Source organism: Meleagris gallopavo, chromosome 2 (assembly GCF_000146605.3).
Source record: "Meleagris gallopavo isolate NT-WF06-2002-E0010 breed Aviagen turkey brand Nicholas breeding stock chromosome 2, Turkey_5.1, whole genome shotgun sequence".
NCBI lineage: Eukaryota > Metazoa > Chordata > Aves > Galliformes > Phasianidae > Meleagris > Meleagris gallopavo.
In genome coordinates this window covers 15,764,205-15,792,109 of record NC_015012.2, presented here as the reverse complement: position 1 = coordinate 15,792,109, position 27,905 = coordinate 15,764,205, and the positions used below count along the sequence as shown (strand labels likewise).

The 27,905-nt window shown below is 37.5% G+C and overlaps 1 protein-coding gene across 4 annotated transcripts in view; it reads left to right on the top strand.

Annotated features, from left to right (window-relative positions):
* Positions 1–26,370, top strand: part of GPCPD1 (glycerophosphocholine phosphodiesterase 1) — a 38,283-nt gene extending 11,913 nt beyond the window's left edge. For 2 of the 4 annotated variants that reach the window (XM_010706649.3, XM_003203804.4), the window contains exons 5-20: positions 3,687–3,762; positions 5,754–5,795; positions 6,937–7,060; positions 8,234–8,480; positions 9,598–9,760; positions 9,844–9,976; positions 10,203–10,257; positions 12,379–12,471; positions 14,343–14,420; positions 15,180–15,219; positions 15,960–16,021; positions 17,169–17,234; positions 17,792–17,928; positions 18,725–18,860; positions 19,193–19,353; positions 24,561–26,370. In XM_010706649.3, coding sequence (XP_010704951.1) covers positions 3,687–3,762; positions 5,754–5,795; positions 6,937–7,060; positions 8,234–8,480; positions 9,598–9,760; positions 9,844–9,976; positions 10,203–10,257; positions 12,379–12,471; positions 14,343–14,420; positions 15,180–15,219; positions 15,960–16,021; positions 17,169–17,234; positions 17,792–17,928; positions 18,725–18,860; positions 19,193–19,353; positions 24,561–24,765 — 1,818 coding nt within the window. In that variant the 3' untranslated portion in view covers positions 24,766–26,370. Of the gene's footprint in view, positions 1–3,686; positions 3,763–5,753; positions 5,796–6,936; positions 7,061–8,233; positions 8,481–9,597; positions 9,761–9,843; positions 9,977–10,202; positions 10,258–12,378; positions 12,472–14,342; positions 14,421–15,179; positions 15,220–15,959; positions 16,022–17,168; positions 17,235–17,791; positions 17,929–18,724; positions 18,861–19,192; positions 19,354–21,931; positions 22,038–24,560 lie in introns of all 4 variants that reach the window. The other 2 variants (XM_019612632.2, XM_010706651.3) reach the window with 2 other exon arrangements.
* The last annotated feature ends 1,535 nt before the right edge of the window (positions 26,371–27,905 follow it).

Here is a 27,905-nt window from a genome sequence, read left to right as displayed (position 1 = left end):
ATATGACTTGTGTTTTGGAGTTGAAAAAAATGGGGAAAGTATTTTTCTCATCTCCCTTTAAGAAATAGTCATTGTTTAGGTATGTTCTGTCAGGTATTTTGCTTGGGGTAGCACAATGTTGTGGAAAGTTTTGTTGCTTTGCATTGAAGCATTTTGATGTTAACATGATAATGGTTATATAAACAGAGTATCATTTTATACTCAATACAGAATATAGACTACCTTAGGAGTCCTAATATGAATATATACCCAAAGGGTATTTTACTGTAGAATTGGTACAAGTCTTGATTCCTAAATACCAAGAGCTTTTAATGTTATAAGCATTTTAATGTTATCATTTTTCTTAATGTTTTATTTCCTTAATTAAATAAGTGCATTGGATAAAACAAGACGGTAATTTAAATTGTTTTGCTCACATTTTTGTCTCAAAACATAGTCCAGTACCAGTTACCTTACTGTAACAATCTTTCTATCTTACTTTATATATACTTTCTGTCTGACTGGGGAGGGGAACCGCCTGCATACCTTGTTTCAAATTTAAATCTAGGGTATGTTATGCATTTTAGGATAATTTTTGATAGATACTGTTTGCACGATTCATGTTTGAAAACCTTAGTGAAGTAAACACAAACAGTATTCTGTTCTACAGTGTTCTATATGTTTTTCCAACAGTAAGTAATCATGCAAATTTGGGGTTATTTCCTTGAAGGAAAGTGAGAAATAGCTATCTGCCTGTGTAGGGGAACTTTTAAGATTGTGTTAATGAACGTGTTCCGTAATTCAGTATTGCTTGATGGAAGATATTTCAAATGAGACCTGCTAGCTTTTCTAAAACTTAGTAAGTCAAATCTGTGTAGTGCTTGCAGTACAGTAACAGGGTGAAAGGTAGGTGCAGACTCAGTAATTTCTGATAGCCAAGTGCCTCAGAAGACCTCTTGCCAGGTGATTAACCCATGGTTAACCAGTTGATGCCACTGCTGCTAGGATTGACCTGAGGTGGAAGATTGTGTGTTAAATATTATGGGAAGTATGGGAGCTATAGGATATCTAGTTGGCCTAAGATGTTGTGGCAGGTGATGTGAAGATGCAGTTGCCTTGTGAAGTTAGTGGCAATGGCTGTAAAGCTTTTGCTGTTTGGTCTTGTGCTTAATTGTCGTGTCTTACATAGTTGAGAATAAGACTAATTTGTTTGTAGTTTCATTTTCTTGAATTAGATTAGCATCCTTGAAATACAGTTTTAAGAAGTTTAGCCAAAAAGTGCGTGTTGTTAAATGTTCTGATCTCCTTTGTGGCTTTATTTTGTTCTGTTCCATCATCTTGTTTTTCTTAATGTCTACTCTGTTGTGTAGTCTTGGAACTGGCCTCCTAAATTTTCATTAAATAAAAGTAACTTTTAAAAACAAAGAGGCAAATGGATTTGCTATTTTATTTTTTAAATGTGTTAATAGATAGGCCTTGCCATACATTGCTGCTCTGTGTAATGTCAGTGTACTGCCCACAGGGATGTTTGAAGTGACACTTGAGGACATGTCATTTAAGCTACTGCTTGGACAACCTGACTTTTAAAATACCATATCCATACTATGAATACTGATGACACATCATTAACTTCTGCTGTACTGTTGTTCGGATGTCACTGTATGTAATTGGAATTGCATCAGTACTCTAACTTCACTTTAACCGTGACTTCTGTTGGGTGTGATTAAAACTTCTTGGAGGCATTTCAGTGAATTGCAGTTAAGCATCGAGTCTCTGCAGGGACTGTGAGAGGCTGCAGTCGTGTCTGTGCCCATTCACTACCTGCTTGCTAGGCTTCTCTTAGTATGGAAAGTATTGTGGGATTAAATGTATAACCATCCCATTGTATCCCTTTCAGGGGTTGAAACTTAGTGATCTGCATCCAGTGCGTTGTGCTTGTTCTGGAAATAATATTACTCCAATTCTCTTTCATAATTTTAGTACCTAAAAGTTAAATGTGGAATTACAGTAGTGTATTTCACCCTTTCAGCTGGCGTTGTATTTCAGTGCAGTATGTGGGTTGCTTCTACAAGTGGAAACCTTTGCCTGCCTTCTGTAGGAAACAACCTAATGCGTGTGAGGGCAGGTTTGCGTTCCTCAGCACTGCAAACTGCAAACTCTGCAGCTGTTCGTGGGAGCTGCTGCTGGAGAGCAGCACACAGTGTTAGGGAATGTTAGGGGTTAGGAAATGTTGGCAAACAAAGGCTTCAGCTTTGGAAATTGAGATTGGAATGTACAAAGATGAGTCTGTGAAAAATGGGGGAAGAGACCTGTTATAACTCCATAGGAGCGTATGTTCTGGCAATGGCAGAGAAAAGGGGAATTAATACTGCCCCATAACTGGAATAAACTGAGAACAATAGTGGCATCTTGTTTATATTTACATGTATCATGTCCTTAGAGCAAAACTTTAAACATTTGCATTTTATTCTGATTTGATTATTAAGTATACACACTTCCAAATTTGGTAGAAAATTTGGTTAGGTTAAAAGCATTTGATCCAGGGCAAGAAATTCCATCAGCTGCTTAAGAATTAAGTGGGCTGTAAGATAGCAGATCTGGGTATCCGAATGCTTTGTGGAGTTTGAAGCTTGTCTGGATGTGTCCTTGAGCTGAAATCTGTTTAAGCAAGAACCTGCAGTACCAGGAAAGTCGGCTTTGAAGTTGGTATGAATGAGGTGGACAGTGGTAGCTAGCCTTTCTGGAAATAAGAGTTCCTAGGACCACCAAAAGAACAAATTGCAGCTGTTTGACAGCAGTTTTTACTGATAGCAACAACCATGCAATGTTGAGGAAAACAAACAACTTCCTAGGGTGACTGAGCTGGAATTCAGGATGTTCTTCCTGTCAATAGCCATTGGCTACATTGAGGTTTTAACCTAGAAAGTATTTAGAGTTTTACTAAATCTACACTAGTCAACAAAAGAGTTGGTGTTTTTTTTTGTTTGTTTGTTTGTTTTTTTGTAAAGTAGCCTAATTTATTCTGCCTGCAGGGGGCTTCATTGCTGGTCGATAGCACAGCATCAGTGTGTTCTTCCTCCCGAGGCAGCCAAATTCCAGTTACTTAGGCTTTAATTGGATGGTAGATAATTTGTTTTTCTGTACCTCAGCTTGAACAACTGTTTTATGTAGACTTGAAATGAGTTGAGTAAGTCTTAACTCATTGAGTTGAGTAAGGGGGAGAACTGATCCAACAACTTCTGATGAGCAGATTCACTGTTTCAAACTGCAGAGAGGCAGCTTATATGGATTCTGTTTATGAATTGTAGTCATAGAAGAAAACTCACCCGATGAGTTCACACGCTGGTTTGGTTGTTTTGTTTTTTTTTTTATCCAAAGGAAACTATGGTAGTCCAGAATAGTAGTTATAAGCAGTAAAGATGTAGTAGTTCTGTCTAACATCACCACTCTGTCGGACTTTTGACAAATTTTGTTGCATGTAGTGTGACCTGGCTTATCAGATAGCGGCAGTAGCAGCAGCAGTTACAAGGGATAAGAGCCAAGCTGACCTATTTTTCCTTTATTTCATTCTCTCTCTCTTTCTCTCTCACTCTCCTAGTCCTTTTAAATCTGTAATTTAAGTTCACAACCATCCCAAAGAGCTTCGTGGGTAGAAAATCAGATATAACAAAAGAAATTATTGTAGACATTTAACTTTTAAATTACAGACTATCGATGGTCCCTGCGAAGTCATAGTTCACACGTGGGAGACTCATCTACAACCACGATCAATTACCCCTTTAGGTATGGGCATAAACTGCATCTGTTTGAGGCATATGCATAAGATTGCTAATATGCTGCACATTGGTTTAGAGGGATTGATAATTATAGATATAAAATAGTTAAGTTTATTAATGTTTTGGAGGTATAAACTTTTCTTTGCACAGCATGGACCTTACTCTCAAAAAAACAACCCCATATATCTATCTGTATATATATGAATCAGTGACTTAAAAATGAAGTGGGTGTGGAATTCTTTGCTGCCATCCCTAAGATGATGTGGACTATTTTTTTTAACTTGAAATGTAATCCTTTTTTTCTAAGCTTAATTCTTTGAGACTAAGGATCCATTTTTTTTTAATATATTTTTTTCCCTCCCAGAGAATGTGGGGAGGGGGAGGGCATGAATTCACTATTGGTTTTGTTTAAATACTGTATCATTAGTAAAATTTTAATGCAAACAAAAAAAAAATGGGCTTCTTTAAATAAGTAAAATTAATGAAATAAATTTATATGGCTAATTTGTATGGCAATTTAGCAAAAAAAAAGTTTTGCTGGAAGCAAGAGTGGCATGCGGACGTGCATACAAGTTCCTAATGCTTTTCTAAGGCGGGAGAATTTGGGTGTTTTGATAGTGTTTAAGTGATAACCTTTGACTGTAGCTTGTAATTTAGATCTAATGCTGCTTAGAATGGCATGTTCTATGCATTGTTCCTTCTAGAATGTGAGAAATGTTACTTTCTCCCCACTTCTCCACACAGAGTATTTGTCTGTTATATATCTTCTGGTTCACTGAAAAAATACATCTTTTATGAAGAAGATGATATTAAAGAAACTTAATAATTGATAATGCATGATCACTCTTTTTTTTTTTATAATTTCTATTGAATTAATGCAGCTAAGTGCTTGTGTTCCTGTAACAATTTATTTCTGTGTTTTTCAGTAATTAATTAGGGAAGCAGTCTGCTCTCTCTTAGAGTTTATGTTTTATCTCTAAATTCAGATAACTCCATTTCATGCAATTAGGATACTTTTTTTCCAAGTAATACTCAATACTTTTTGTCTCTTTAGTAAATGAATTAATGTCAAAAACATTTTCTGCAGATTTCTATGGTTAGGATGCTTAATACTTCAATGGAACATGAAGCTGAAATAAAATTGAGTCGTAGAAGTTAGATCTCCCATGTCTCCATGAAAATAGGGGCTTTCGTCCTAAGCAGTCTTTAAGAAAATGCAGCAATACCAGGATGTTAGCTCTTGGTTATTATGACCCTAAATTGTTGGTTGATAGTTAGTAAAAACGGAGGACGGAATTATGATTCCTCCTAGGAAAAAGTCAGGGTTAATGGCTGTAGCAACAAGATTTTATTGAGTCTTGTGAGAAACTCATAGCTTGTGTATGCTACTGCAGTTCTGCTAACGCTGGTGAATTCACCCAGTGCCTGAAGATTTCAGCTATTAAAATTTAGGAGAGAGGAAGGATAAAAGTAACTGTGAAATGAGTATTTTGATTATTTCATCCTAGAATAGGTTTCTGTCATGTGGACAGAATACACATTTTTTTGTGCCTAACTCAATTAATAAAATTTAACTGTAAATGTGCAGGAGAACAGCTTTCTTGTATATTTGCAAGAAATTGTAAGGGCTTGGACACTACCAAGAAAATCACTGTAGGTTCTAGTAGGATGTAGATGTCAGCAAACTATTACAGCAAACTGAAATTATGCAGCTTTCTTGATTTTTCTCAATTCAGATTAGCTCAAGCAAAGCACAAATCTTAGGGCATTTTTTTGGCTTGATGGGTTTTTCTTGCAGAATGAAATGCATGAAGTTGGAAAAAACTTGATAGAAGGTTGCAATAAACGTGCTTATTTTTTCTGTTTCAATTTTTGTACGTTTTATTAGGCTCTTTAGAAACAAAGTGGAAAAGTAGAATTTAGCTTGGCAACAATTCCTGCTGGTATTAATACTGATTAGTGTCTTCCGTTCTGTTTGTCCCCTCATTTCAATTCTAGAAAATGAAATGACCATTGACGATGGATACTTCGGAATTCATAGTAAGTGAAATATATTGATCTCTACCGTGTTTTTAACTTTGACAAGGTTAAGCATTTGTAGTTGAAAAACATAGTGAAATACTTAGTTTAGACATGAATTTTCTGCTTTGCTGAAAGAAGAGCTGAAAGACTGTCAGCATAATGGTGCTGGATAACTCTAGGCTGTAAGTGTGTATGTGAATAGGCTGCTGCTGCTACTAGCCTTCTCTTTAAAACTAGCTGTAAAATGAACTCTCCTTGAGTAGGAGAACCACGCTAGATAAACACGATCTGCCTCTGGTTATGCATGTAACTGCCAAAATTTCTCAGGTTCAAATGTCATGCTCTTGTGTGTGCATAGGTGTTGCTTTTGCAGTTAAAACTCACTTCTCAATTAATGCTCTGTCCCTTGGCACCTGTGTTAACTCTTTGTTACATCTTATGCGTTTTGTCTCGAAGCTTTTCTATTTTCTTTCACATCTCTATCAGAGGTAATGTTTTGTTAGGAACTCTTAGTGGCATCTACTTTGATGGTTGGTCTGGCAGCTTGTGCTTCCTGGCCATCCTCCTTTGTAGACTTTTCTTCTCCTGATGGTGAGGTTGAGGATTCTTCTCTGTGCTTTTTCCCCATCATATCTGTTACTGTATTCTGTCCTCCAGTCTTATGCTGCTTTACTGGCCTTGCTTGTGATGATATTTCTATACCAGTTGAAACAAGAAGTTTTGAATTGCTTTTGAACTTGCAGTTTCTGTCAGTGGTGATTCACGTACTGAGAAATCCCAGCATGTGAGACTGTTTTGTATACCTCTGGAGACATAGCTGTTGATATTCTAAATACAATTAATGCCAAAACACTTGGTGCTTTCCTTCGGACAGCTGCCATGTGAAGTTGGTGTGGATCGGTGTTCTTATTTGTTTCCTTTAAAAAACAATGAACTGCTACCTATCTGTTGCCTGTTCTAGGTAGCTCGGAATAGACAGGTGAAAGGATGTACACAGCAATTGCTTTGGGAATACTATCGAATAAAGCTGATAGAGGAGGACTGGCTGGAAGATGGTGCCAGAGGAATTGTATTTATATTTAACTGTCTAGGTTCTCCTTTAGAAATTAAAGAAGCTTTTAAGGTGCCTTTCTAATGGTTGTCGCTCAATTCTTAACAGATGGCATTGAAACAGTGGATGCCGGGTGGCTGACCTGTCAAGCAGAAATACGGTTACGTCTGCATTATTCTGAAAAGTCCCCTGTAATGATATCAAAGAAGAAATTCAAAACATCGAGGTTTAGGTGAGAGCCTGCTCATCTTGTTTGGCAATTTACCGCACGTTTTCCATATTCTGCCTAAAAAATAGAGTTGAATCTGCCCTGTTAGAGTTTTTGTGACTGTCACCTCCTTAGGCAATGCTATTTTTCAAGGTTGTAGAATATGTTTAAATACACTGTGGTGTCTTATTCTATGAGGATATTCAGAATGTCCAATCTGTGTAAAGAATTTCTGGTTGTAATTGTTTTGAGGCAAGTTCAATTTTAGTAGTGAGTTGACATCTAAAAATAACCCTGTATCCTGTCTGCTTTAAAATGACTTAGATGTAGATAGCTTAAATGTGCTTCCATTACTGATGTATTTGATTTTGTACATCAGTTAAATTGGATGTTATTTGGAATGTTTGTCCTATGTAGGTTTAAGTTGAGTCTTGGGGAGAAGGTCATTCATCTCAGTCCATTATATTGCAGAAACTTCTTTCTGTTTACTTTTAAAAGATTATTCTCAAGATGCTTACTAATAACTTCAGACTATCTTTTTTGTGATCTATATTCAGAGGCTAAAATTACACAAGAAATGTGTCTAGCAGCAGCTGTCAACATTCAGTGTTGATTTTGAAGAACTTTGTCACAGTGAGGGTGGTGGAGCACAGGAATAGGCTGCCCGGATAAGTCCCCTTCTTTGGAGATACTCAAAACCCATCTGGACACTTACCTGTGCAACCTGCTGTAGGGAACCTGCTTTAGCCAGGGGGTCGGACTTGATGATCTCTAGAGGTCCTTTACAACCCCTGCAATTCTGTGATTCTGTAATTACTGCTATTTCTGGTGCTTTTGCTTAGTTTCCCAACGTTTATGGGTATCAATCTTTAGAGAAAAGCTGTCTATTTTAGTAGCCCAAATCATTGCTTAATGTGGTAGAAATCTGCTTTACTGACCATTACTACAGTTTTCATGTTTACCCCCATTGCTGTATTAGCAGTGATTTGAGCACTGAAGTTAAACTAAAAAAAAAAAAGGACTTAAAAAGCAACAATTCCAAATTTAAACTTATTAGGGTCCACTGTATGCACTACTTTCCTGTAGCTGGTGGTGTTGAAAATAATTCTTGTGTTTGCCTGTAGCTTCTGCTCAAGCTTCTTTTTAACTCTGGTATTTCTTCCTATAACAATTTGTTTTCTGTTTCTTATTGAATAGAGTGAAGTTGACTCTGGAAGGCCTGGAAAAAGATGATGATGATGAAGAGGGTCAAGAAAAAACATCTCCTACTGTTCCTCAGAAGATGGCAAACACTGTGGAGTTCTCCTTAATAAGCAACAATGAGTATAAATGCCGACACTCTCAGCCAGACTGTGGTTATGCTTTGCAGTCAGATCGATGGCTAGAATACACCATACAAACCATGGAGCCTGATAACTTGGAATTAATCTTTGATTTTTTTGAGGTATGTCACTTTAGCACTTAGAAGCAACTCCAATCTTAAATTCTGGAGTTAGTAGAGTCAATTAGCATCAAGTTTCCCTGTTAGGATTGAGCTGCTGACTGACATTTGAATTTTTGGATGTTGTTTGTATGGTACAGTTTGCTGCTGCGCCATTTTACAGAGAGGTTTAAGTCATCTCAGTATTACACTGCAAATTTTATGTGTTCTGCTTGTTTAGAAGTTAGTACAAATTGCAAATTGTGCTATTGCGTATAGTTAGGTTAGCTTGTTTTTTGTCCTTTACCAGAGATAATTTCTGTTTATCCTTTGGATCTTAACAGTGTGTACATGGACTAGTTAAATTGCAACTATTTCATCTTGCCTTTATGACAGATTTCTCTGGACTAGCTAGTGCAAATTAGAACTGTGCTTATGTAGAGTCTCACTGTGACACCTGCAAGTTGCCTGAAATGTATTTCCTGAAATATTTTAATATTCCAAGTTCTTTTAGCAAATGGGAGTAAATTCTGTCCCAGGGCATACCGCTTATGCATTAAAAAAGTATTTGGAGTAAAGGTGCCCCTCTATCACTTAAAATTGTAAAGTGGTGCTATAGCTCCTGAACTTGACTTGATCAAGCACTTGTTCTGTGTGCTACTTATGTATCTCCTTCTTCCCTGCAAATGAACGCAAAGCTTTTTTTAAAAATGTGTATTGTACTATATATACATACATGAAATATATATGTATAATATTTTATACATATTATGTATGTATATACAATATATGTAGAAAAAATTGACTTTATCTTTGCTCTAAATGTAACATTGAAGTTTTAGAAGAGATCCTATTCTTTGTATCCAGTTGTGCTCTAAAAAGATTACCATACCTAAGAGTTTTTGAAAACAATTGTATGTAACTTTCTAGATTGCCACCAACAATTTCATATTTCTGATCATAACTTGCAACACTGTTATACAAAAACAATTCTGGCCTGAAGTTTGCGTTTTCTGTAGCATGTGGGAGATAGCAAGACAGTCAGTGATGCCACCTGAGGAGCAAGGTTTTAATGAAGTAAGAATTTGTTAGTATTTTCATCCACGTGTAACAGTAAATGTTTTGGTTGGTTTGTTTTCAGGAAGATTTAAGTGAGAAAGTAGTGCAAGATGATGAGCACCCAGGTCATGTAGGTTCTGCCTGCCTCCTCTCATCCACAATTGCAGAATCTGGAAAGAGTGCTGGAATTCTTACACTTGCCATTATGGGCAGGAATCCACGGAAGACTATTGGAAAAGTCAGAGGTACAGGCGGTACAAATAAATGTGGATAACTTCACTGGAAGTCATTTACCTACTGACACATGCAGCTCTTGTTTTTCTTCTAGTGGACTACATAATAATTAAGCCGATCCAGGGATACACTTGTGATATGAAGGCCTCATATGCAAAATACTGGAAACCAAGAACAACTCTCGATGTTGGACACAGGGGAGCTGGAAACTCTACAACAACAGCTAAGTAAGTTCATTTGTCCTCTAATCTGAGATTTTATTCTTTAATGTTTGGTTTCATGGATATCATGGAAACAGCTAATTTCAAATTATGAGCTGCAACTCGTAATCGTTTTAAGCCTCTTCAATATCAAATGTGAGTGTTCTGTAAAACACTTATTTGTATTTCTGTTGCTTTGATGGAGTATTGTGACATGCATCTAATAAAACCTTTTCCTTTGCTGTTATTTCAGACTTGCTAAGGTTCAAGAGAACACTATAGCTTCTCTGAGGAATGCTGCTAGTCATGTATGTACACGTTTGTGTAAACACAGTACTTGAGTAGCTCCCATGTTTAATTTTCATGATTCAAGATGATGAGTGTTAAATGTGCTGATTTTTTTTTTTTAATTAAAAAAAAGGCATCAAATCATGGAGGCACTGTGGAGAAATAAGAAGGAAAGTAATAGCTTAAACTCTTGTTCTTAAGTTATTAAAAAAAACCCTTCCATCTACAGGGACTGCTCCTATTTTATTATGTTGGCACATGATGTTAGAAATGGATGTTGGTGGTATGGCAGTAAAAGTTTAACCTTCCCACCAATATCCCATTGCATTTTGCTGTCTGACAGGTGGCAGCAGAAGGGTAGTCTGACAAAATGATGGAAAAGTGTTTGAGGCAAAAATGTGGTTCTGAATTCCTCCATGTAAAAAAAAAAAATCGCACCTACTGACACTCACTGACATTTCCTAAACGTTTCTGGAGACCAAACAGTGGGTGTGAACACAGTGAAGTGTTGAGTGGTGCGTTGTGACAGTGACCTGAAAGACAAATCACAATCATGATGACCATACAGACTTATACAAGCGCAGCATGCAGTCTCTTGTTCATTGCTAGTGAAAATACATAGCTAATGGTGGTGGCTGTATTGAAAAAGTGTGTTTGTGGCTGAGAATTTGCTCTATCAAATAGTGATATTGTGCTCTTTGTATCAGTCATAGTTTCCATGGAAATAATGACCTGTGTTTTTTATGTAACACATTCTAATGTTCTAGTACAGGGAAATTTTAACTTCAGTCCTGCAGAAGCATATTTGTTCATAATCCTATAAGAAGGTTTGGCTCTATGCTGACTGACTGCAGAATTCTCAGGCAGTAAAGTTATTATTTTTTTTTTTGAGACAGCTGAGTATCTAAATCTGGTCTACAAAACAGGACTTAGGAGCTGAGTTTCTAGAATATGACAATTTTCTGATCCTGTAGTTTTTACAATGAAGAATTTGACTCCTGAGATGAGACTTTCAATTTGGAGATGCTAGCCTCAGGTTCTTTAATTCTCTAATAGAGGCAGTCAGTTTTTTTTCCTTTCAGAAATAGTCACTGAAGTGATCTGAGGTAAGACTGAGCTAGGCAAAGAAACAATGAGACAATATAGCAGAGCAGCTTGAGTCCTATGGAGGACATTCCTTGTCTAGCTCCTGTTTTCATTGGAGATCTGCATACAGTAAGTTGTGGCTATGAGATCACCTGCTGCTTAACTTCTGAGTTTCCTTAGATTTCTCAGGTATGTCTCCACTAATGTGGTTTCTTACCAGGCATCTTCTGAAGTTGCTAAAGAGATGAGAGTAGAGTCTCTATTATTATTATTTGTATTACTATATTTATTGACTTCTTAACTCCTGACTCTCCAAGAGTCATAGCTGAAAGCTTTCTCTCAGGTGAGTTTTGAAGTACAATTTGAAGATATTGACTGAAGCACGCACTGACTGCAGAGCAAATGAAAACTGCAGTTACTAAAGAATCTGTTCAAACAGTACTTTTTCATTTCTTGGTGAATGCTGCAGGTTTACAGACAGCTTTGAAAAGCCCACAAAAAGTATGCTGAGGCAGAAATTAACTATACAATAATCATTATTATCAGATGCTTCCTACTGTTTCCAAAAATGAAAAGGCTTGTAGCCACTGCTACAAAAATAATTTTCATAGAAAGGAGTATTTAGAGACAGTCAAAATCTGTCAAAAGAAAAAAAAAAATTTGTGTTCCTGTCCTCCTACGGCCACCTCCATAATGATTATCCTTAGAGTCCTGGTTTAATCTTTGCTCCTTTTAGGCTTAACAGAAAATAACATGCATTTTACAAGGATCAGAGAATGCTGGATGTAGCCATTTCTGCTCTTGCAGATACTATAACACACTGCTCTGCTGTTTTCTTGTTTCTTTGTTTTGTTTTATTTAATCCTTTGTTGAATATGATGTAATTGTTAATGACCAGCATTGCATTCAACTTCTGATTGATGTCCAGGACCTGGGAATATTTGGCAACTTGTACTCCTGTGTGTTGTGCTACTCTGTAGTCCTTGTGCGTTAGCAATTAAGTGTTTATTTGTTCTATTGTGATTTTTTTTTTTTTTTTTTACTATTTTCTTTAGGGAGCAGCCTATGTGGAATTTGATGTACATCTTTCTAAAGATCATGTACCCATTGTATACCACGATCTCACTTGTTGCATGGCCATGAAAAAGGTAAGGATGAGGATGATGTTTGTAACTGAAACATGACCATTCCACAAACTAAAATAGTTTCTCATAGAAATAATTCTGAATATTCAAGGAATGGAAGGGAATGCAAATGTAGCTTTACTATATGCATAAACTTGAGCTGAGAACTTGAATTCTTCATTTTGATAGCAACAGCATTTCAAGTGCAGTTATAAATGATAACTGGAGTTACTCCTTAGCTTTTGTTTATTTATTGTTTGAAAGAAAAATTTAGAGAACTTCACTGTAATCTGTCACACCTCTTGGGACCCCTTAGGTTGTCAGGAGTAAGACCTTCTGATGGGGTTTTTTGGGTGGGTTGTTTTTTTAAGAGAGGTCGATATGATTCTCAGCATGATTTCATCCCTCTGCTGATACTTTGTGTTATATTTGTCTTAAGCAGTAGTGTTCTTAAAAATGCTTAATAGGTCAAATCAAAGTCTGCTTTGCAGTATAATAGTGGCCAGTGGATGGAAGACAAAACACTGGAAGAAACAAAGATCTTCATTTAGGAGGTTGCTGAACAATTGGGTTAGCTACGAAGGGCTTGTCTGCCATTAATTTTTCCTATTCTTTCTTAATTCCATTTTTTTCTCTGCATTTTGATCTTCCTTTAGCTGTCAGGTAAATAACATACCTCATATCTTGTGGGGGCAGTAAGTGAGGCTGAAGAACTGCTTTGAACTGCTTGGTGGGTCAGAGGGAAAGGAGTTAAATGAAATGCTAGGAGTAGGAAAAGAAGACGTGAAAGCAAGCACCTTGTTCCTTTCCTTGCTTAACTTACCAGCTGCTGAAGTTGTTAACCAAAACTTTTCTGCTGTGAGCGCTGAGAGTACTATAACATAAGCAGTGAATGGTACTGCTACTCACCTACATAGATTATTCCTTGAAAGATATTCTGAACTTGCTTTCACAACACCTTTTAAATACGCAAGTTTTTTGAAGTGTAAAAATCAAATGTTTTCATAAAGTGACATTATGCTTCTCAGTAACAAGAGAAACAGAAGCAGAAGGGCTGCTAGTTCAAACACTGAGATATTTTTCCTTCTGATCTGTTGTGTATTTTTCTTTTTATTGAAACTAGAATGCATGTCCTCTACCACAGTGCAAAGAGGCTGGACTCCGTTCTGTTCTTGTGTTCTCTACTACTGGCAATAAAATCAAAGATAGCATAGCAAGATAGGCTGCAAGATAACTTCTCTTTGCTCTCTGTGCTAACTTGTCATCAAACCCTCGTGCCCATTCCAGTATGGCAATTTATAGCAAGTTGGTTTGGGACAGTTCTGGGAACGGAACTCTAAGAGAAGTACATACGTGGTATATATTGAGTCAGTGCTGTCTCAGTGAACACAGATTTCTTTAGAGTGAGGAGAAGTGAGAATTGTATTGACAAATTTTTTTTTAACATGAGATGATTGCAGTGGGGGAGGGTTGTTTCAGTTTTATCAGGACACGTGTCTCTTTTTACTAGTTTCTGAGAGACCAGAGAAATAATAATAAACTGAATTGCCTTGGAGCATTTTAATGAATTTCTTTACTTGAGGATTTTTGTTTTTATTTTATTCCCCTGAATCCCCTGATCAAGTTATTACAGAACAAATGCATTGACTTTTATTGAAGGTTAGTGTGAAGAGAGAGTTGAAGCCTATGATTTGCGTAAATGACCAAATCCTGATTTTTTTCAAATTGACACCTGTTTTATGCATCTGAGTGAAAACAAACTGACTTGTTACCTGACTTGTATCTTTATCAATATAAGAAAGAAAATTTTAATATAGTAACATTAAAGGCAACTAAAAGCATACAGACTTTTATACTTTTCAGCGATTGTTATTACGTATTATTTCTCTTCAAAGAAACTGGATACAGAGCCTTTGGAGTTGTTTGAGATTGCAGTTAAAGAGCTCACATTTGATCAGCTGCAGTTGTTGAAGGTACTGTTACTTTGGCTGTTGTGATATGCTGAGTGTGGGATTTGTAGTTTTGGTTTCTGGTGTAGCTGTAGATAATGTGGGAGAGTATATGCTTTAAAAGTAGTAAAAGTAGAACAAGTAGTTAATTTCAAACATAGGACTTCTGTACCATCATTACAGCTTGATTAAATTTTGTTACTTTTTTTTTTTGAGAAATATCCAAACAACTAGAATAGATCCATATCATTATGCTATATGCTAATGTTATTTTTTTTTTAGAAGAGGAAAAAGAGGGATAGTGGTGATGAGGTTCATTCGAAGCCAATGCTTTGTAGTATCTGAAGAAAAGATGCTATTCACCAGGTCTATCTAGTTCTTAAATCTTCCTATTTAACAAGGGAGATGTGTGTGACCTTGGAGGTGTGTGTGGAGGTTTAGAAGAGTCTCTGATTCAACATTATGGATTAAACAGACTGGCTAGAACTAACTTTATTATTTCAAATGGGTATTGCTGTATCTTCCAAACAGAAAAGATCTCCCTACGTAAAAGGGGGTTGGAGAATAAGACTTGCTACTGAAGACCAAGCTGAGATGCCTGTCCTTAGACAGGGAAGCATGTTGCTGAATCATGTGTTTAATTTAATTTATAGTTACATAAAATGCGTCTGTAGTGGAACTCCGAACTTAAAAATAAGTAAAATAAAGATCATAAATTGTGTTTTATTTGTAATAAGATCTCTGTGGATAGAGCACTTGTAACTTTCTTCTTTTGTCTTATAGCTGGCTCATGTGACTGCCTTGAAAGTAAAAGATCACAATGGTGCGTAATAGTTGGCAAGAGCCTTGGGGTTCATGAGAGACACTGAGGGGTTGCAGTGACTTGTTCTAGTCACATTTGGCTTCTTGAACACTTCTAAACACATAAGTAATTTCTTGAATTTTGTGCAGATTGTAGAGTTAAGTTTTGTTTGTTTATTTTTGCCAGGATGTAAATACCTGGATGGGAGTTCTTCCTCAGGAAGAGAGGGGACAGGAGGGTAGAAGATGCATATATAGCCAAATATGTATTTGAGCAATAAGATAACAGCAAGATAATTGCATGTAGTGTAACCTTACACTTCTCTAACTACTTTTTTGGCAATTCTACAGAAACTTTGCTAACTGCTGCAGGTTGTCTTATTGGTGCTGTAAATCTGGGGCTGTAATTCATCTCCTTTATGGGGACAGCAAAATGAGGCTAAGTACCTCACACATCCTACTTGTCTCAGAAAAGATAAAATAATAATAAGCCTTGACAGGCAAGGCTACTTCTACTGGATGTGATTCAGTGACTGAGTGAAGCATGGGGGAAATTCCTTCTGATAAACATTCTGTGGGGGGAAAAAGTTTCCCACTATCAAAATAAGAATTGGCAACATGGTTGGCAGAGCGTGACAGTCAAAATATAGACCTGATTTCATTTTTCATGCTTAGAAACTTTGTGATGCTGAACTGTTATTTTCTTGCTGGAATTAGGAGTGCTGCAGTCTGTTTTAATCTAAAATTTTTATTTCTTTTCAGCATCCTTTAAAGAAGAAGAAAACTCTGCTTATGAGACTCAGCCGTTTCCTTCTCTACAGAGAGTAAGAATTAATCATCATCTCTATTGCTATATATTATGGAACATGAAAACATGTATTTTCCTTTCAGTGTTGCAGCACATTGTGAGAGATGCTCATTTTTTATTTAGCCATCCAATATCCATGGTGGAACTGAGAATTTAGGTTTTATTTGGCTACTGGATCTTTTCTAGCACTTAACAGTCTGCATACCTTTCAAGGTTCTAAATTCTGCATTTCCTTTGTATAGCTCAGGATATCAGCTGGCTAACATCTGAGCACTGCATTTTAGTGCACTGACAATTGTTTGTTAAATTTAAAGTAGGGAAAGAAGGGCCTCTGGCTGGCTGTGTGATTGAAAATGAGAATTTAGTGTGTTTCCCTTAATGGTGGTTTGCAGACTCTGGTCTTTGTACTGCCTTGGTTTTTTTTCTGGAAACAAGTGCCATGTAGTTTGGTCCCATTTGCAATAAGTTTGTTCATTTGTTTCTTAAATTGCTGTTTTTTTCACTTGATGATTTTTCCTAGTGTCTAGACTGTTCATTAATGTGACCTTTAGGAACTTGTTCTATATGTTAGTACTGCATTCTGTTTGGACCATAAAGGTTAATACTTGTTTAATACTTCTGGGAGAATGTGTATAAAATATCCATGTAACAAAGAACTTTGTGTCATAGATGTAACTACTGAGGTTCAATTCCTACATCTGTTTTGATGATTTCTTACTGTAAGAAAGGCTGCGTCACCTTTAAAGGCTTCAAGAATGATCTAGGTTGTTCTGGTTTTGTTTTTTTTAATCACCTTTTAAACTTACGAGTTTCATGCTTCAGATTATGGTCTACTGAAGATACTTTCTACATTCAAAAAAAAAAAAAAAAACTTTGTACAGAAATACAAAACTTTTTTTGTGAGTACAAATGAGGCACTTAATCATAGGTGTTAAGGTGAATTGACTTACTTTTATACCTGATCCATTTTGAAGACAAAATTCTTTAAGACAAAATTTTGACTAATTTCTTTATATTTCCTATCTTTAAACTGATTTTTTTTTTTTAATCAGCTCCTAGCCCCCGTTGAGGTTAAATTCCAGTATATTATCCCAGTAATTACCCTAATAGTACTTAGTTCTCCCTCTTTGCTATACAGTCTGTTCATAATGAAATATTTTCAGGTTCTAGAGTCAGTTTCGGAAGATGTTGGGTTCAACATAGAAATAAAATGGATCTGCCAACAAAAGGTAAGTAAATGTACAGGTGATGTACGTTGGCTAAAGCTTGTAATTTGATGTGGCAATTTTTTATAAGCTACGGGAAAAAAAATCATTTTTGTTTTAATGTAATTGTTTGGGTTTTTATGACCCATTGTCTTTAAAACAGAGTAAATGATCATATGCAAATACAATTTTCAAGTAATAGGATGTAATTATAAGACTGAGCTCATAGTGCAGCTCTGACAGCTTCTAGAAGGCCCTGTTGAAAATGAATGGGTCACAAGTGAGATATACTGTACATAGGGGAAAAGGGCAAACTCAAACTTCCCTGGCTTCGTGCAGGAATAAGAATACTGTGGACTGGATTGTTCAGTGCTCACTCTAGAGAGAAACAGATGTCTGGTCTAAGACTGGATGTCTAGAGTGGGAGAAGACAACTTAAGTGCAGTGGTAGGTGGAAGTCTTTGTGCATGGGCTTCAACCTAAGCCAAACAAGAATTCTGTTTGCAGGAGACTATAGCTTGTTAAAATAATTTTAGTAAGTGTTACTTTAAATGGCTGAAACTTGTCCTTTCTTTTTACAGGATGGACAGTGGGATGGCAACTTGTCAACTTATTTTGATATGAACCTCTTTTTAGATATTATTCTGAAAACTGTTCTGATGAATGCTGGGAGGAGGAGAATTGTTTTTTCTTCTTTTAATGCAGATATTTGCACAATGTAAGTTAAGAAGAGAGGTAATTTTTTTTTAACTGATCAATTTTATTTTAGATTTAAGAATACTCAAAAGATTACTAACAAGTTCCATTTAGATGTAAAAGTTGGGTGCCAAAGTAGTGGGCAACTGAAACAAGAAACTTAAACCCCTTTGCCACCTGAGCTGTGCCAAAAATGAAATAGGAAAATGAAGATTAAGTGGATTCTTTTTGTCAGGTGCCTTCCTGAATGCTGAAGTCTATGTTGACATAACAAAAGAAGGCTGGGATTTCTTAGGGTATCACAGTCTTTTTTTTCCTTTTTTCTTTTTTCTTTTTTTTCAATTGTGACCAGAAGATATGCAAGCCTAATTTGCAAACCACTGCACTAATTCCAAAGCTTTGTGTTCATCTATTTTCACTTCATGCCACTGCACTGCTGTTATTCAACTTGAAGAATGCGACATTAGTTAATGTACATTAAGCATTATAAATTCTTATCATGAATTTTCATTTTATTCTATTATGCAGATAAGAAAATACAGAACTGGATAGTCTTTGAGGATTTTATATAAACATCTTGAGGATGTGGGTCAGAGATTAACACAAATTCTGCCTTTAACTTTGAATACAAATCTGTCACAGCAACAGACTGCTGGAATGGTTTGTCAGATAGTTTAGTATGAAAACACAGTACTGTCTTGTTGCACCAGATAGGGATTAAATGGACATGCATTAAAGGGGGAAACTTTTAAACAGTAAAGTTGAATTTCCATGATTTTTAAGCAACTTCTTACTTGGAATTTTTTTTTTAATAACAGGGTTCGACACAAACAAAATAAGTATCCCGTGTTATTTCTCACCCAAGGAGAATCTAAACTCTATCCTGAACTCATGGATCTTAGATCTCGTACAACTCCAATTGCCATTACTTTTGCACAATTTGAAAACTTGCTGGTAAGCTGACAAGTTCTGGTATCATTATGCAATAAAACGAAATTGAATTACTACCAATTGATGTAAATCCATCTTTTTTTGTTGCTGTCGTTTTTAACCTAAAATTGTTGTCAAACTCATACTAACATGAACAACTGCCAAAATTATGATCATTATTTTAAATGTCTCTTTAAATTTCTATGTTACTTAAAAAATAATATCAGTGACCTCGTATTAAATTATTTATGTGAAATTATAAGGAGCTCTAAGTGTCAGAGGATAAAAATGCTAGTGAGAGAACTTCTGAGAAACATAATTTTAATTTTTTTAATGGAAGTGTTTTTGTATTTCAGGGAGTCAACGTGCACTCTGAAGACCTGCTGAGGAATCCATCGTATATTAAACGAGCCATATCTAAAGGCTTAGTTATTTTCTCATGGGGTGATGATGCAAATGATCCAGATAACAGGAAGAAGCTGAGAGAATATGGTGTTCATGGGCTAATATATGACAGGTACCATATTGTGCTTAAAAAAATAATAATGAAGCTTATGAAACAGTGCTATACTGAATCCTGGGAAACTTCACATTCCTTTTTGGCTGACTGGGTGTAGATTATCTTCCTTAGTACTGCAAACACAGCAAGACTATAAACCTGGGTAAGGAGACACATGTTAATTTGTATTCAGACAGCTGTGTACATGAATCAAAATAATTTTTGGTTGTCCTGTGGCTAAGCAAATAAGTACGTAATATGATGTGTTGCTCTGAAAAGCTGGTGTGTAATATACACTTTCAGTAAGCTATTAACATTCCTGACAGTACCTGACATGGTGAGGGCAATCTATTTAACCATCTGACTGAAATTTCTGGCGTTCTACAGTCACTGATGGAGATGTTAACACAACTTTTAAGTGAATCAGTTTCTTTTTTTTCCCCAGCATTCTCTGTACCTGTGTTTGAAAGCTGTGAATGTGCAGTTGTACTGCTTTTCTGTACTGAAATTAGTTTGGTGTGACTCTCAGGGCAAACTGCCGAAAATGATCACCTCAGAAACCAGTTGATGGATATGTGCAGTTCAGGTGGACATCAAATGTCTGTGGCAAATCTTTAAACAAAGATGTTACTTTGATTTTTCTGAGAAACTCGAGATCTCAGTCCTTCGTCATAAAAGATATAAAACTAATAGTAGAAAATAGTTGCACACATAAAGTTGTACATAAAAAGAGCTTAATTTGCATTACCGGAAGAATCTTGAATTTGAAAAGGTGAAATCTCTTTGGGAGAACATCTAAAACAAAGAATATGTAAGTGGGAAAACACTGAGTGTAATCAAGACGTCCAACTGAGAAGAGTCTCAAGCCTGCAGACTGTTTGCTTTACTAAGGGAATTGTTTTGCACATTACTGGACCAGGGATAAAAAGGCATAGGAAGTTAAGTATTTGTCAGGGGTTCTGCTCTGTTCTTTTTCAAGTGAAAACCGAATGTCAAGTTAAGATGCATAGAGAAAGAAGGACAAATACACGCTCTTGTGGTTCTGGGCACTCAGTGCAAAAGCAGTTAATGCTCATGAATCCCTTATCAGCTACTGAGAGTCCTCCCAAGTAGGTGGGCCCAGTGATGATCTGGATTGTTGATGGTCTTGTTTGTACTGTAGTAAGTCTGCTCCTTTTTGTGGATGCTAAAAAGGAATTTCAAGATTTTTGCACTAGGGATCAGCTTCAGACTTACATCACTGAAGGGGTAAGTCCTCTTCCTGGCTACAGCAGTGAGACACATTAGGCCTTTCTTACAACTCGAAACTCAGGGCCTTTTAGAGGCTGGGAAAAAAGATCTCTGGACTGGTATGGAAAAAGAAATGTGGCAGGTACTGTGTTTTAATCAAATTCTACTGCAGTAATGGTTCTTAGGAAATGTCTGTTCTTCTGATGTCTGCTAATCCAGTCTTTCCAAGTTGGTAATTACTCCTGGAATCTGCACTAGTGTAGTAAAATGGGTGATGGCTTCATTTCTGCCTTGGTGCTGCTTTCCCCACTTAGATATGGAAGTGCTTTTTGGATATGCAATTGCTCAACCCTACTGAAATACTACTGCACAGAATTGTAGCCCTGACAAGAATGAAGTGTCATCTTGTGTCCTTTTTTGCTTAGTGTTAAAGCTACAGCATGATAGCAGAACAAATTTCACCTACCGTTTAGAGTAACACATTCCTTGTAATTGTTTATAGGCTACACTGCCCGGTGGATTTGCCCTAACAAAAAGTCTTTATCCTTTCTGTACTGTCCAGACCATCCAGATTCTTGATAGTATTCCCTCATTCCTATTTCTTCCACTTTGCTGACATCTTCCTACAAAGATAATATCGATTCCTAACGTCTTCCTTAATCCTCAGTTATTTCTCCAAAGTTTGCAGTAAAATTAAACTTAAAACATATCCCTTATAGGGAACATGACACTTGCTGAAAATTGTATCATATCTTAAGCCCTGGATGCTTTGAAATGTGGGTGGTACTTGCAAATCCTGGATGGTATGCCTAAGTGTAAGACCTGACTGCGAGTGCTTCCACTCACGGTTGGAGTTGATGGGTTAAGAAGCAGTCTTTCAAATCACTTGAAAGAACTAAGTTAATATCAAGAGTTAAATTACCAAAATTTCAAGAGATGTGGTGTGAGCATCAATTAGGAGGTATACAGAATCTGTATTCTGTGGTGCTTGAAGTTTAGAGGTGGATAAATTCAGTACTGCTGTGAAGCAGAAATGAAGTAGTCAGGAGAGACAGATGGACAAGGCTGTTTGAAGGTCTAGAAATATGCAGGGACTTTACTTACCTGTTCTATTATTGTAAAGCTATTTGCCTATTATTGTAAAGCTAATAAGCTTGGCATTTTATTTTGCTATTTACTTGTGCTTTACTAAACCATCTTTCTTAGTGTTGTTAGTCAGAATATTAGCAATTACAAGGATTTCAGTGAATTGAGCTTGCTTGGATATGGCCCTGAGTTATTGCTATTGCAAGCATCTGGTAGCTGTCAAAGCTCATGTACTGTCTGGATAGAGATGACTTCTATACGCTGTTTTTCTGAACTTTAGTCTTCCATGTAAAGATGAGCAAAAACGTTGTTGTGAAGATGGGAGAAAAACTGTGTCCTGAATACCAGAAGTTGCTGGTACCAAATGTTGGGCAAAACAAATGCAGGTAGGGGGGTCTGACTTTGTTTTGCATGGGGAAAAGTTGCAAGACTAAATCTGGGCAGCTTGCAAATGCCAGTGCTGTTTAAGGAGCCATATCACTGGGGCAAGGGGAAGAAACTTCTTCCATCCACTCCTTTCTCCACTCGGGCAATGATTATTAGACATACCTGAAGTCATTAAACTGAAAATGAATGGTCTTGTGTTGCATGCAGGACAATATTCTGCTTTTTTGCTATGTTCAACGATCTTAACACCTAAATGCTGGAACTACTTGTGTTAAAAGGATGGTCTGTAGAAAAGTGCAGCTTTGCCAGAATAGCCAGGCTTCTATTTGGGCCCTGAAAAGTGCATTGAAGATATGACTGGGCATCCTCCTTTAACACTAAAAGCTGAATATTGTGCTTAAAACACTTCTTGGGGCTTTTTTTTTGTTTGAAGTGTAGCTTTACTTAAAGAGGAAATACAAACCTGGTGTAGAAAAATTATTGGAATTGGCAGAAAAAATGCATGTTAAGGCAGGGTTTTGGAGGGCATTGTGGGTTGTTTGTTTTTCTCCTGGAAAAGCTTTGTAAATAGTGCAGGAAATCCTTCTGTTGAATTTAGTTAGTAAGAACAGTAGTCCTAAGGTTCTATAAGAAGTTGGCTATCTACTAAATACCGATGTGGAGAGGGGGTGGCTGCTAACTTAAATTTGCATTGTGGGATTTTTTTCATCCTCTCTGTACAATCAGAGCTGTGCTTGTTTAGTAATACATCCAGCTGCATGGAAGTGGTGAAGCCAGTCAGCCTGCCATGTGTGCCAAAAGCTTTTTCATCAGAAATCTGAGTGCGTTGGTCTCCCCTCCACAGAAGGGTTCCGTGCTGGCTTCGGTATGGCTCCTTGCTCAGCTGGCAGGCTGTCACTGCGTTCTGTTTTCCAAAACTAATGCAAAATTAATTGCAATAAAAGGCAAAAGAATTTTAAAAACTTGTCGGAACTAAAAATCTGTTTTAAAATGTGCCATTTTATTTGCCTGCAACTGAGCATTACTGAAATAAATAACAGCATGCATATAAGCAGGAATAACTAGCAGAGGTTGATTTTTTTTTATAATTGAATCTGCTTCTTAGTGATTAAGGCATTACCTGGTGGCAGGGTAAGCCTTTCCTGTTTTCTGAATTGCACGGTAAACCTGAGTTTGGCTTCAGATGGAATGAAATGGTGTTTGGTAGCTGAGAATCTGCTCTCTCAAGTAGTGTTATTGAGCTCTCTGTATCTATCAGTCGTCATGGACATAAATAGGAGGCATTACTTTTGTCCTTGTCTTTTTTTCACTCCTTTTTTGGATCAAGCTCCAGCCAAAGTTAGCAAGAAGTACTTCACTGAATTTTAATAAAAATTCATTAAGGAGGGAGATCTGCATTAATGCATCTGAAGCTGTTCCTAAAGAATGTTTACAGGAACATGAACACCTTTGCTTTATGATGCTACAGCAAAGTAGTATTTCAGTTACACTTGATGTGTGTGTTGTCTCACATAAAATATGTTTTGGATTTGGACAGTCTGGTACAGTGTTAACAAGTAAAGTCCTGCAGCTTTGTTTCCATGTGTGAAAAACATGGAAGTGAAAAGAGAATATACTGTTGAAACAGTATAGGTAGTTGATTGCATTTGGTATGATTTTCTGGCTTTTTATTCTTCACTTAGTACTGCAACAGTAGCTTAAAAAAAGTTTTTTTAAGAGGGAATACTTCTTTAAACAAGGGCTATGAGCTCCATTCAGTGTTACATGCAAGACTGTTCAAATGATCTTGAAGCTCTGAACTTGCAGGTGCTGAGCTCTGCTCTCTGTGACAGCAACAGGGCCTGAGGGAACGGCATGGAGCTGTGGCAAGGGGGCAGCTGGGGGTTGGGGACAGGGACCCCACCAGAGGGCAGTGGGCACAGCCCTGGTTCCAGTGCTCAGGGAGCATTGGGACACTGCTCTCAGACATTGGGTTTGAGTTTAGGTGGTGCTGTGCAGAGCCAGGAGTTGGGCTCAGTGATCCTTATGGGTCCTTTCCAACTCAGGATGTTCTTGGGCTGTAGGGTTTAAAGCCTAAAATAATGTTTTTGCTGCTTTGCGTCAACTGTAAAAACGTATTTTCAGAAGAGTAACAAGGGTAAATACCAGTGGGTAACTTCTTAGTACATCAAATCAACCATTGTGTAAAAGGCACAACATTGTATGCTGCAAGATTAGAGACAAGACTTAAGGTAATAGTCTCAAAGATTGTGCTTTTATAGACTTACTGGTATCTTAGTTAGCATCACAGAAACATAGAATGGTTTGTGTTGGAAGGGACCTTTAAGACCACCTCGTTCCAACCTCCTGCTATAGGCAGGGACACCTCCCTTTCAGCCAGGTTGCTCATGACCCCATCCAGCCTGGCCTTGAATGATTTCAACCTTTATTAGGTTTACTTTATTACAAGCAATGGTTTAATTTAGTCTTTCTGTGAACTGTCAGGTTATACTGATAACTGTTATCTTTTCTTGTTTATCTAGGATATACGACTCAAATCCTGAACAACCAAATATATTCCAGGTAGAGCAACTGGAACGTCTAAAGAAGGAATTACCAGAGTTGAAAAGCTGCGTGTGTCCCACTGTTAGCCACTTTAAGTCCATATCTCCATGTAAATGTCATCATAGTTGCTTGGAAGAAAAGGTTGTAGATAACTTGCAGAGCGTTCAAATGCAAAAGGACTGACTCTAGGCAGAATGCTGGTTTGTATCTGTTTAATTGTGACCATTGAAACAGTGCTATCCATGCCTTCGTGTTTGTTTATTTTAAGTTTCCCAAACAGCAATAACTGCTTTCCTCCCTTCTGACAGTACTTGTTCAAGTTCCAAACAAGATTCAAGTATTGAGCCAACTGTAGCTGTTGTTCCAGTTTAGTAGTTTTAACTTTCTCATAATCGAGTCTCAAATTTTGAAAACAAAATTAACACTAAGTGTATTTTAGAAATAAGCACTCTGAGGAGTGGAATCTCAAAAACATTGTAGAGAAATTACAATGATCTGGTAATGAAAGTGCTTAAAAAAATATATTGATTTGACTTAAATTTTACTTGAATAGCACAGCTTGTTAGCCTGTACCTGACAACAGGAAATGAAGAGTGGTTGTAAGGCACATATAATTAGAACTGGCCTGAATAAATTGGTACCTCATATATATATATATATATACATATATATTGTATGTATTTGCACTGAGACATCAATGTGTACAAAGCTTTGTGCCATTTCAAAAACATCTGTGTATTTTCTTTAAGTAAATTGCAATTTGTGTGAACTCATTTCCTCCCCCTCCAGTGGACATTCAGGCTGCTGCCACTGTTTCCTGATTTGCCAACCGAGTGGTACAGTGTCTGTGTGGAGCAGTGAGGGGTGAACCACTAGAGTGACATCTTTCATTTATCTCACACAAACCTGCTGAACTTTTTAGGAATTTGCTTAGAATTTTAACAGAATTACAGAAATACCTTCAGTGGTTGATAATCTTTTGCACAGTAACCTTAATAAACAAAATACGTACGAATGCACAAACTCTACAAAATGCATGCTTTAGTTATAAGCATGGGATTTAGGTGTTTGAAGTCCTTGCATCTTTACGGTGCTAGTTATGTGTGAAGGGTGCAAGGACTCGCTGAACTACTTCATTTTTTTTTTTTTTGCCTAAAACCACAAGCCTGTTATTCACAAACATTTGGAGGAGGAAAAAGAAGCTATACCATACATGGTTTGTCTTTTTCATATAATATAAGCCACTAGCTTTTGTATTTTGCAATATTTGATTTATTATTACTGGGTTTTTTTGTTTTGTTTTTTAGAGCAAGAATCACAAATGTTCTGAATTCAGATAATCTGTATGCTGTTGGCTGATACCTATCCCTTGTAATTTATTACCAACTCATAGTTTAGAATTCTTAGTAGAGATATACATGCATGTCCTTTTTCCTTCTCGAGTTGCAGGTCATGCCAACACAACAGCTGTAACTTTCTACTGAAGTGTTAATGTATAGTAAGAATGGAAAATATTTATTTTTTTCTCTTGTAAATTGACAATGAAAACAATAGTGTGTACTATATCTTTATATACAGTCATTGCAACATAGAACTGATTGTACAGAGTAAAGCCATTGCAAATACATGCTTGAGTTCACACCTCTGAGCAGTTTGAAACAGCTCGTTTCAATTTGCCTTGTGTATTTTAGTATTTAAAGTTTGTCTTGCACAAACAGCACAGTAATGACTAGAAACTTGGAAGCTGTCTTTTGTATATTAAAAAATAAATTAAATCTACCTTCAGAACTGTGCAGGCTGTGGGTTTTTTGGTGGGAGGGAGCACAGAACCTCATTTTTGAGATCAAGTATGATCACCTGTATCTCTTACTGAATACAGCGAGTCCAGATTGCTGACTTAGCAATGTGTATTGTTAATTCTTATTTTTAATTTGTATATCCCTTGTGTGGATTCTTTCTAAAGATGTTCAGGCCTTTCCTAGCTCATGTGAAAGCGCTCCCAGTTACATGTGCTGTTCATGAACACTGGGCAGTGCAACCACAGCGCTGTAGAAAGTGATAGCTACAGCGTGTGGAGGTGATGCTATCTGAAGCACGCTCTTGGAGCAGTCCCATGCGATGCTGAGAAGGGCTCATGGGCACTGAAAACTTTATTTCTTAACCTTCAGATGGACAGGGAACAGCATTTGCCTTTTCTGCTTTTCCCCTGGAGAGAAGAGAGGAAACTCTCGACATTATATGAGGACAAAATGATTCCTGAAGGAGGCTTACTTTGAAGAACTGTACAGCACTGAGGGAAAGCTGTTGCGGTGCCAAAGAGGATTTTTGGCTCTCTTGGGCAATTGTTCTACTCCTGTACCCTCATATGAGTGTGTGGTCACACTGTGCTGATGCCCAGTTGGGGTGTAGGCTCCTGGGCAACACAGGACTTCTGCTGTGACTGCTGTCGCTAGTCTGACTGTCACTAAGGTAAGCAATGTTGCTTGGTGAAAGGCAGCTGTCAGTTTTCCACTTGGCCAGAGTGTAAATCAACACGGCACACTGCTGTGTGCCTCCAAGTCCTTCACAAGCTTAACCTTCCCCAGCTCTCAACCAGGATGTCCCTGCTGATTGCAGGGGAGTTGAACTGGAAGTTTCCCTTCCACTTCCTAAGGATTCTAGGATTGCACAGTGTCTTTGCGGGGGCACCACAATTTGCTGTGGGTTTGTGTTCGGATGCCCATCTTGGGACAGAGGTGTGCTAAGAGCCCGCAGTGTAAGTAACGGGAATTGCTAGCTGCTTCCAGGCGTCGGCCACGACTGCTGCCGTGGCGGGGCACTCCTGTTCCTCAGATCGGCACATACCCTGCTGGGCTGGTGCTGAGCCTGCTCGGCTGCTGTGTGTGCTGCTCCTGGGGCGGCCGGGAGCACGACTATGGAGGAAGAAAAAGCAAGAAACGGAAACGCTTCTGGCTGAGAAAGGGGAGCCAGGATACAGTTCCTGTTTTCGATTGGAATGCCTTCGGATCTGCCGCCTCTTTTGAGTGCTTGCTGGAAACTAGTGTGATCTGGAGCACAGTTTATTTTATTCCAGCCAAGGGACAGCTCCATTTTTTAAAAATTCTCTCTAGTTTAATCCAGTGCTCTCTGATTTGCGGCAGGTAAGACTGGATTTCACTCTTTCGGAGCGTTTCTCCCCTTTCGGGCTCAGACCGGACCGTACGGGACTGCTGGCAGCCGCGGCACTTCGTGATCTGCCTCTGTTCCCCCATACTAAGTGGGAAGGAAGAAGGCTGATGACGTTTCCCAACGTGTCGGCGCTCCGCACGTCTCGTTCCCTCCTC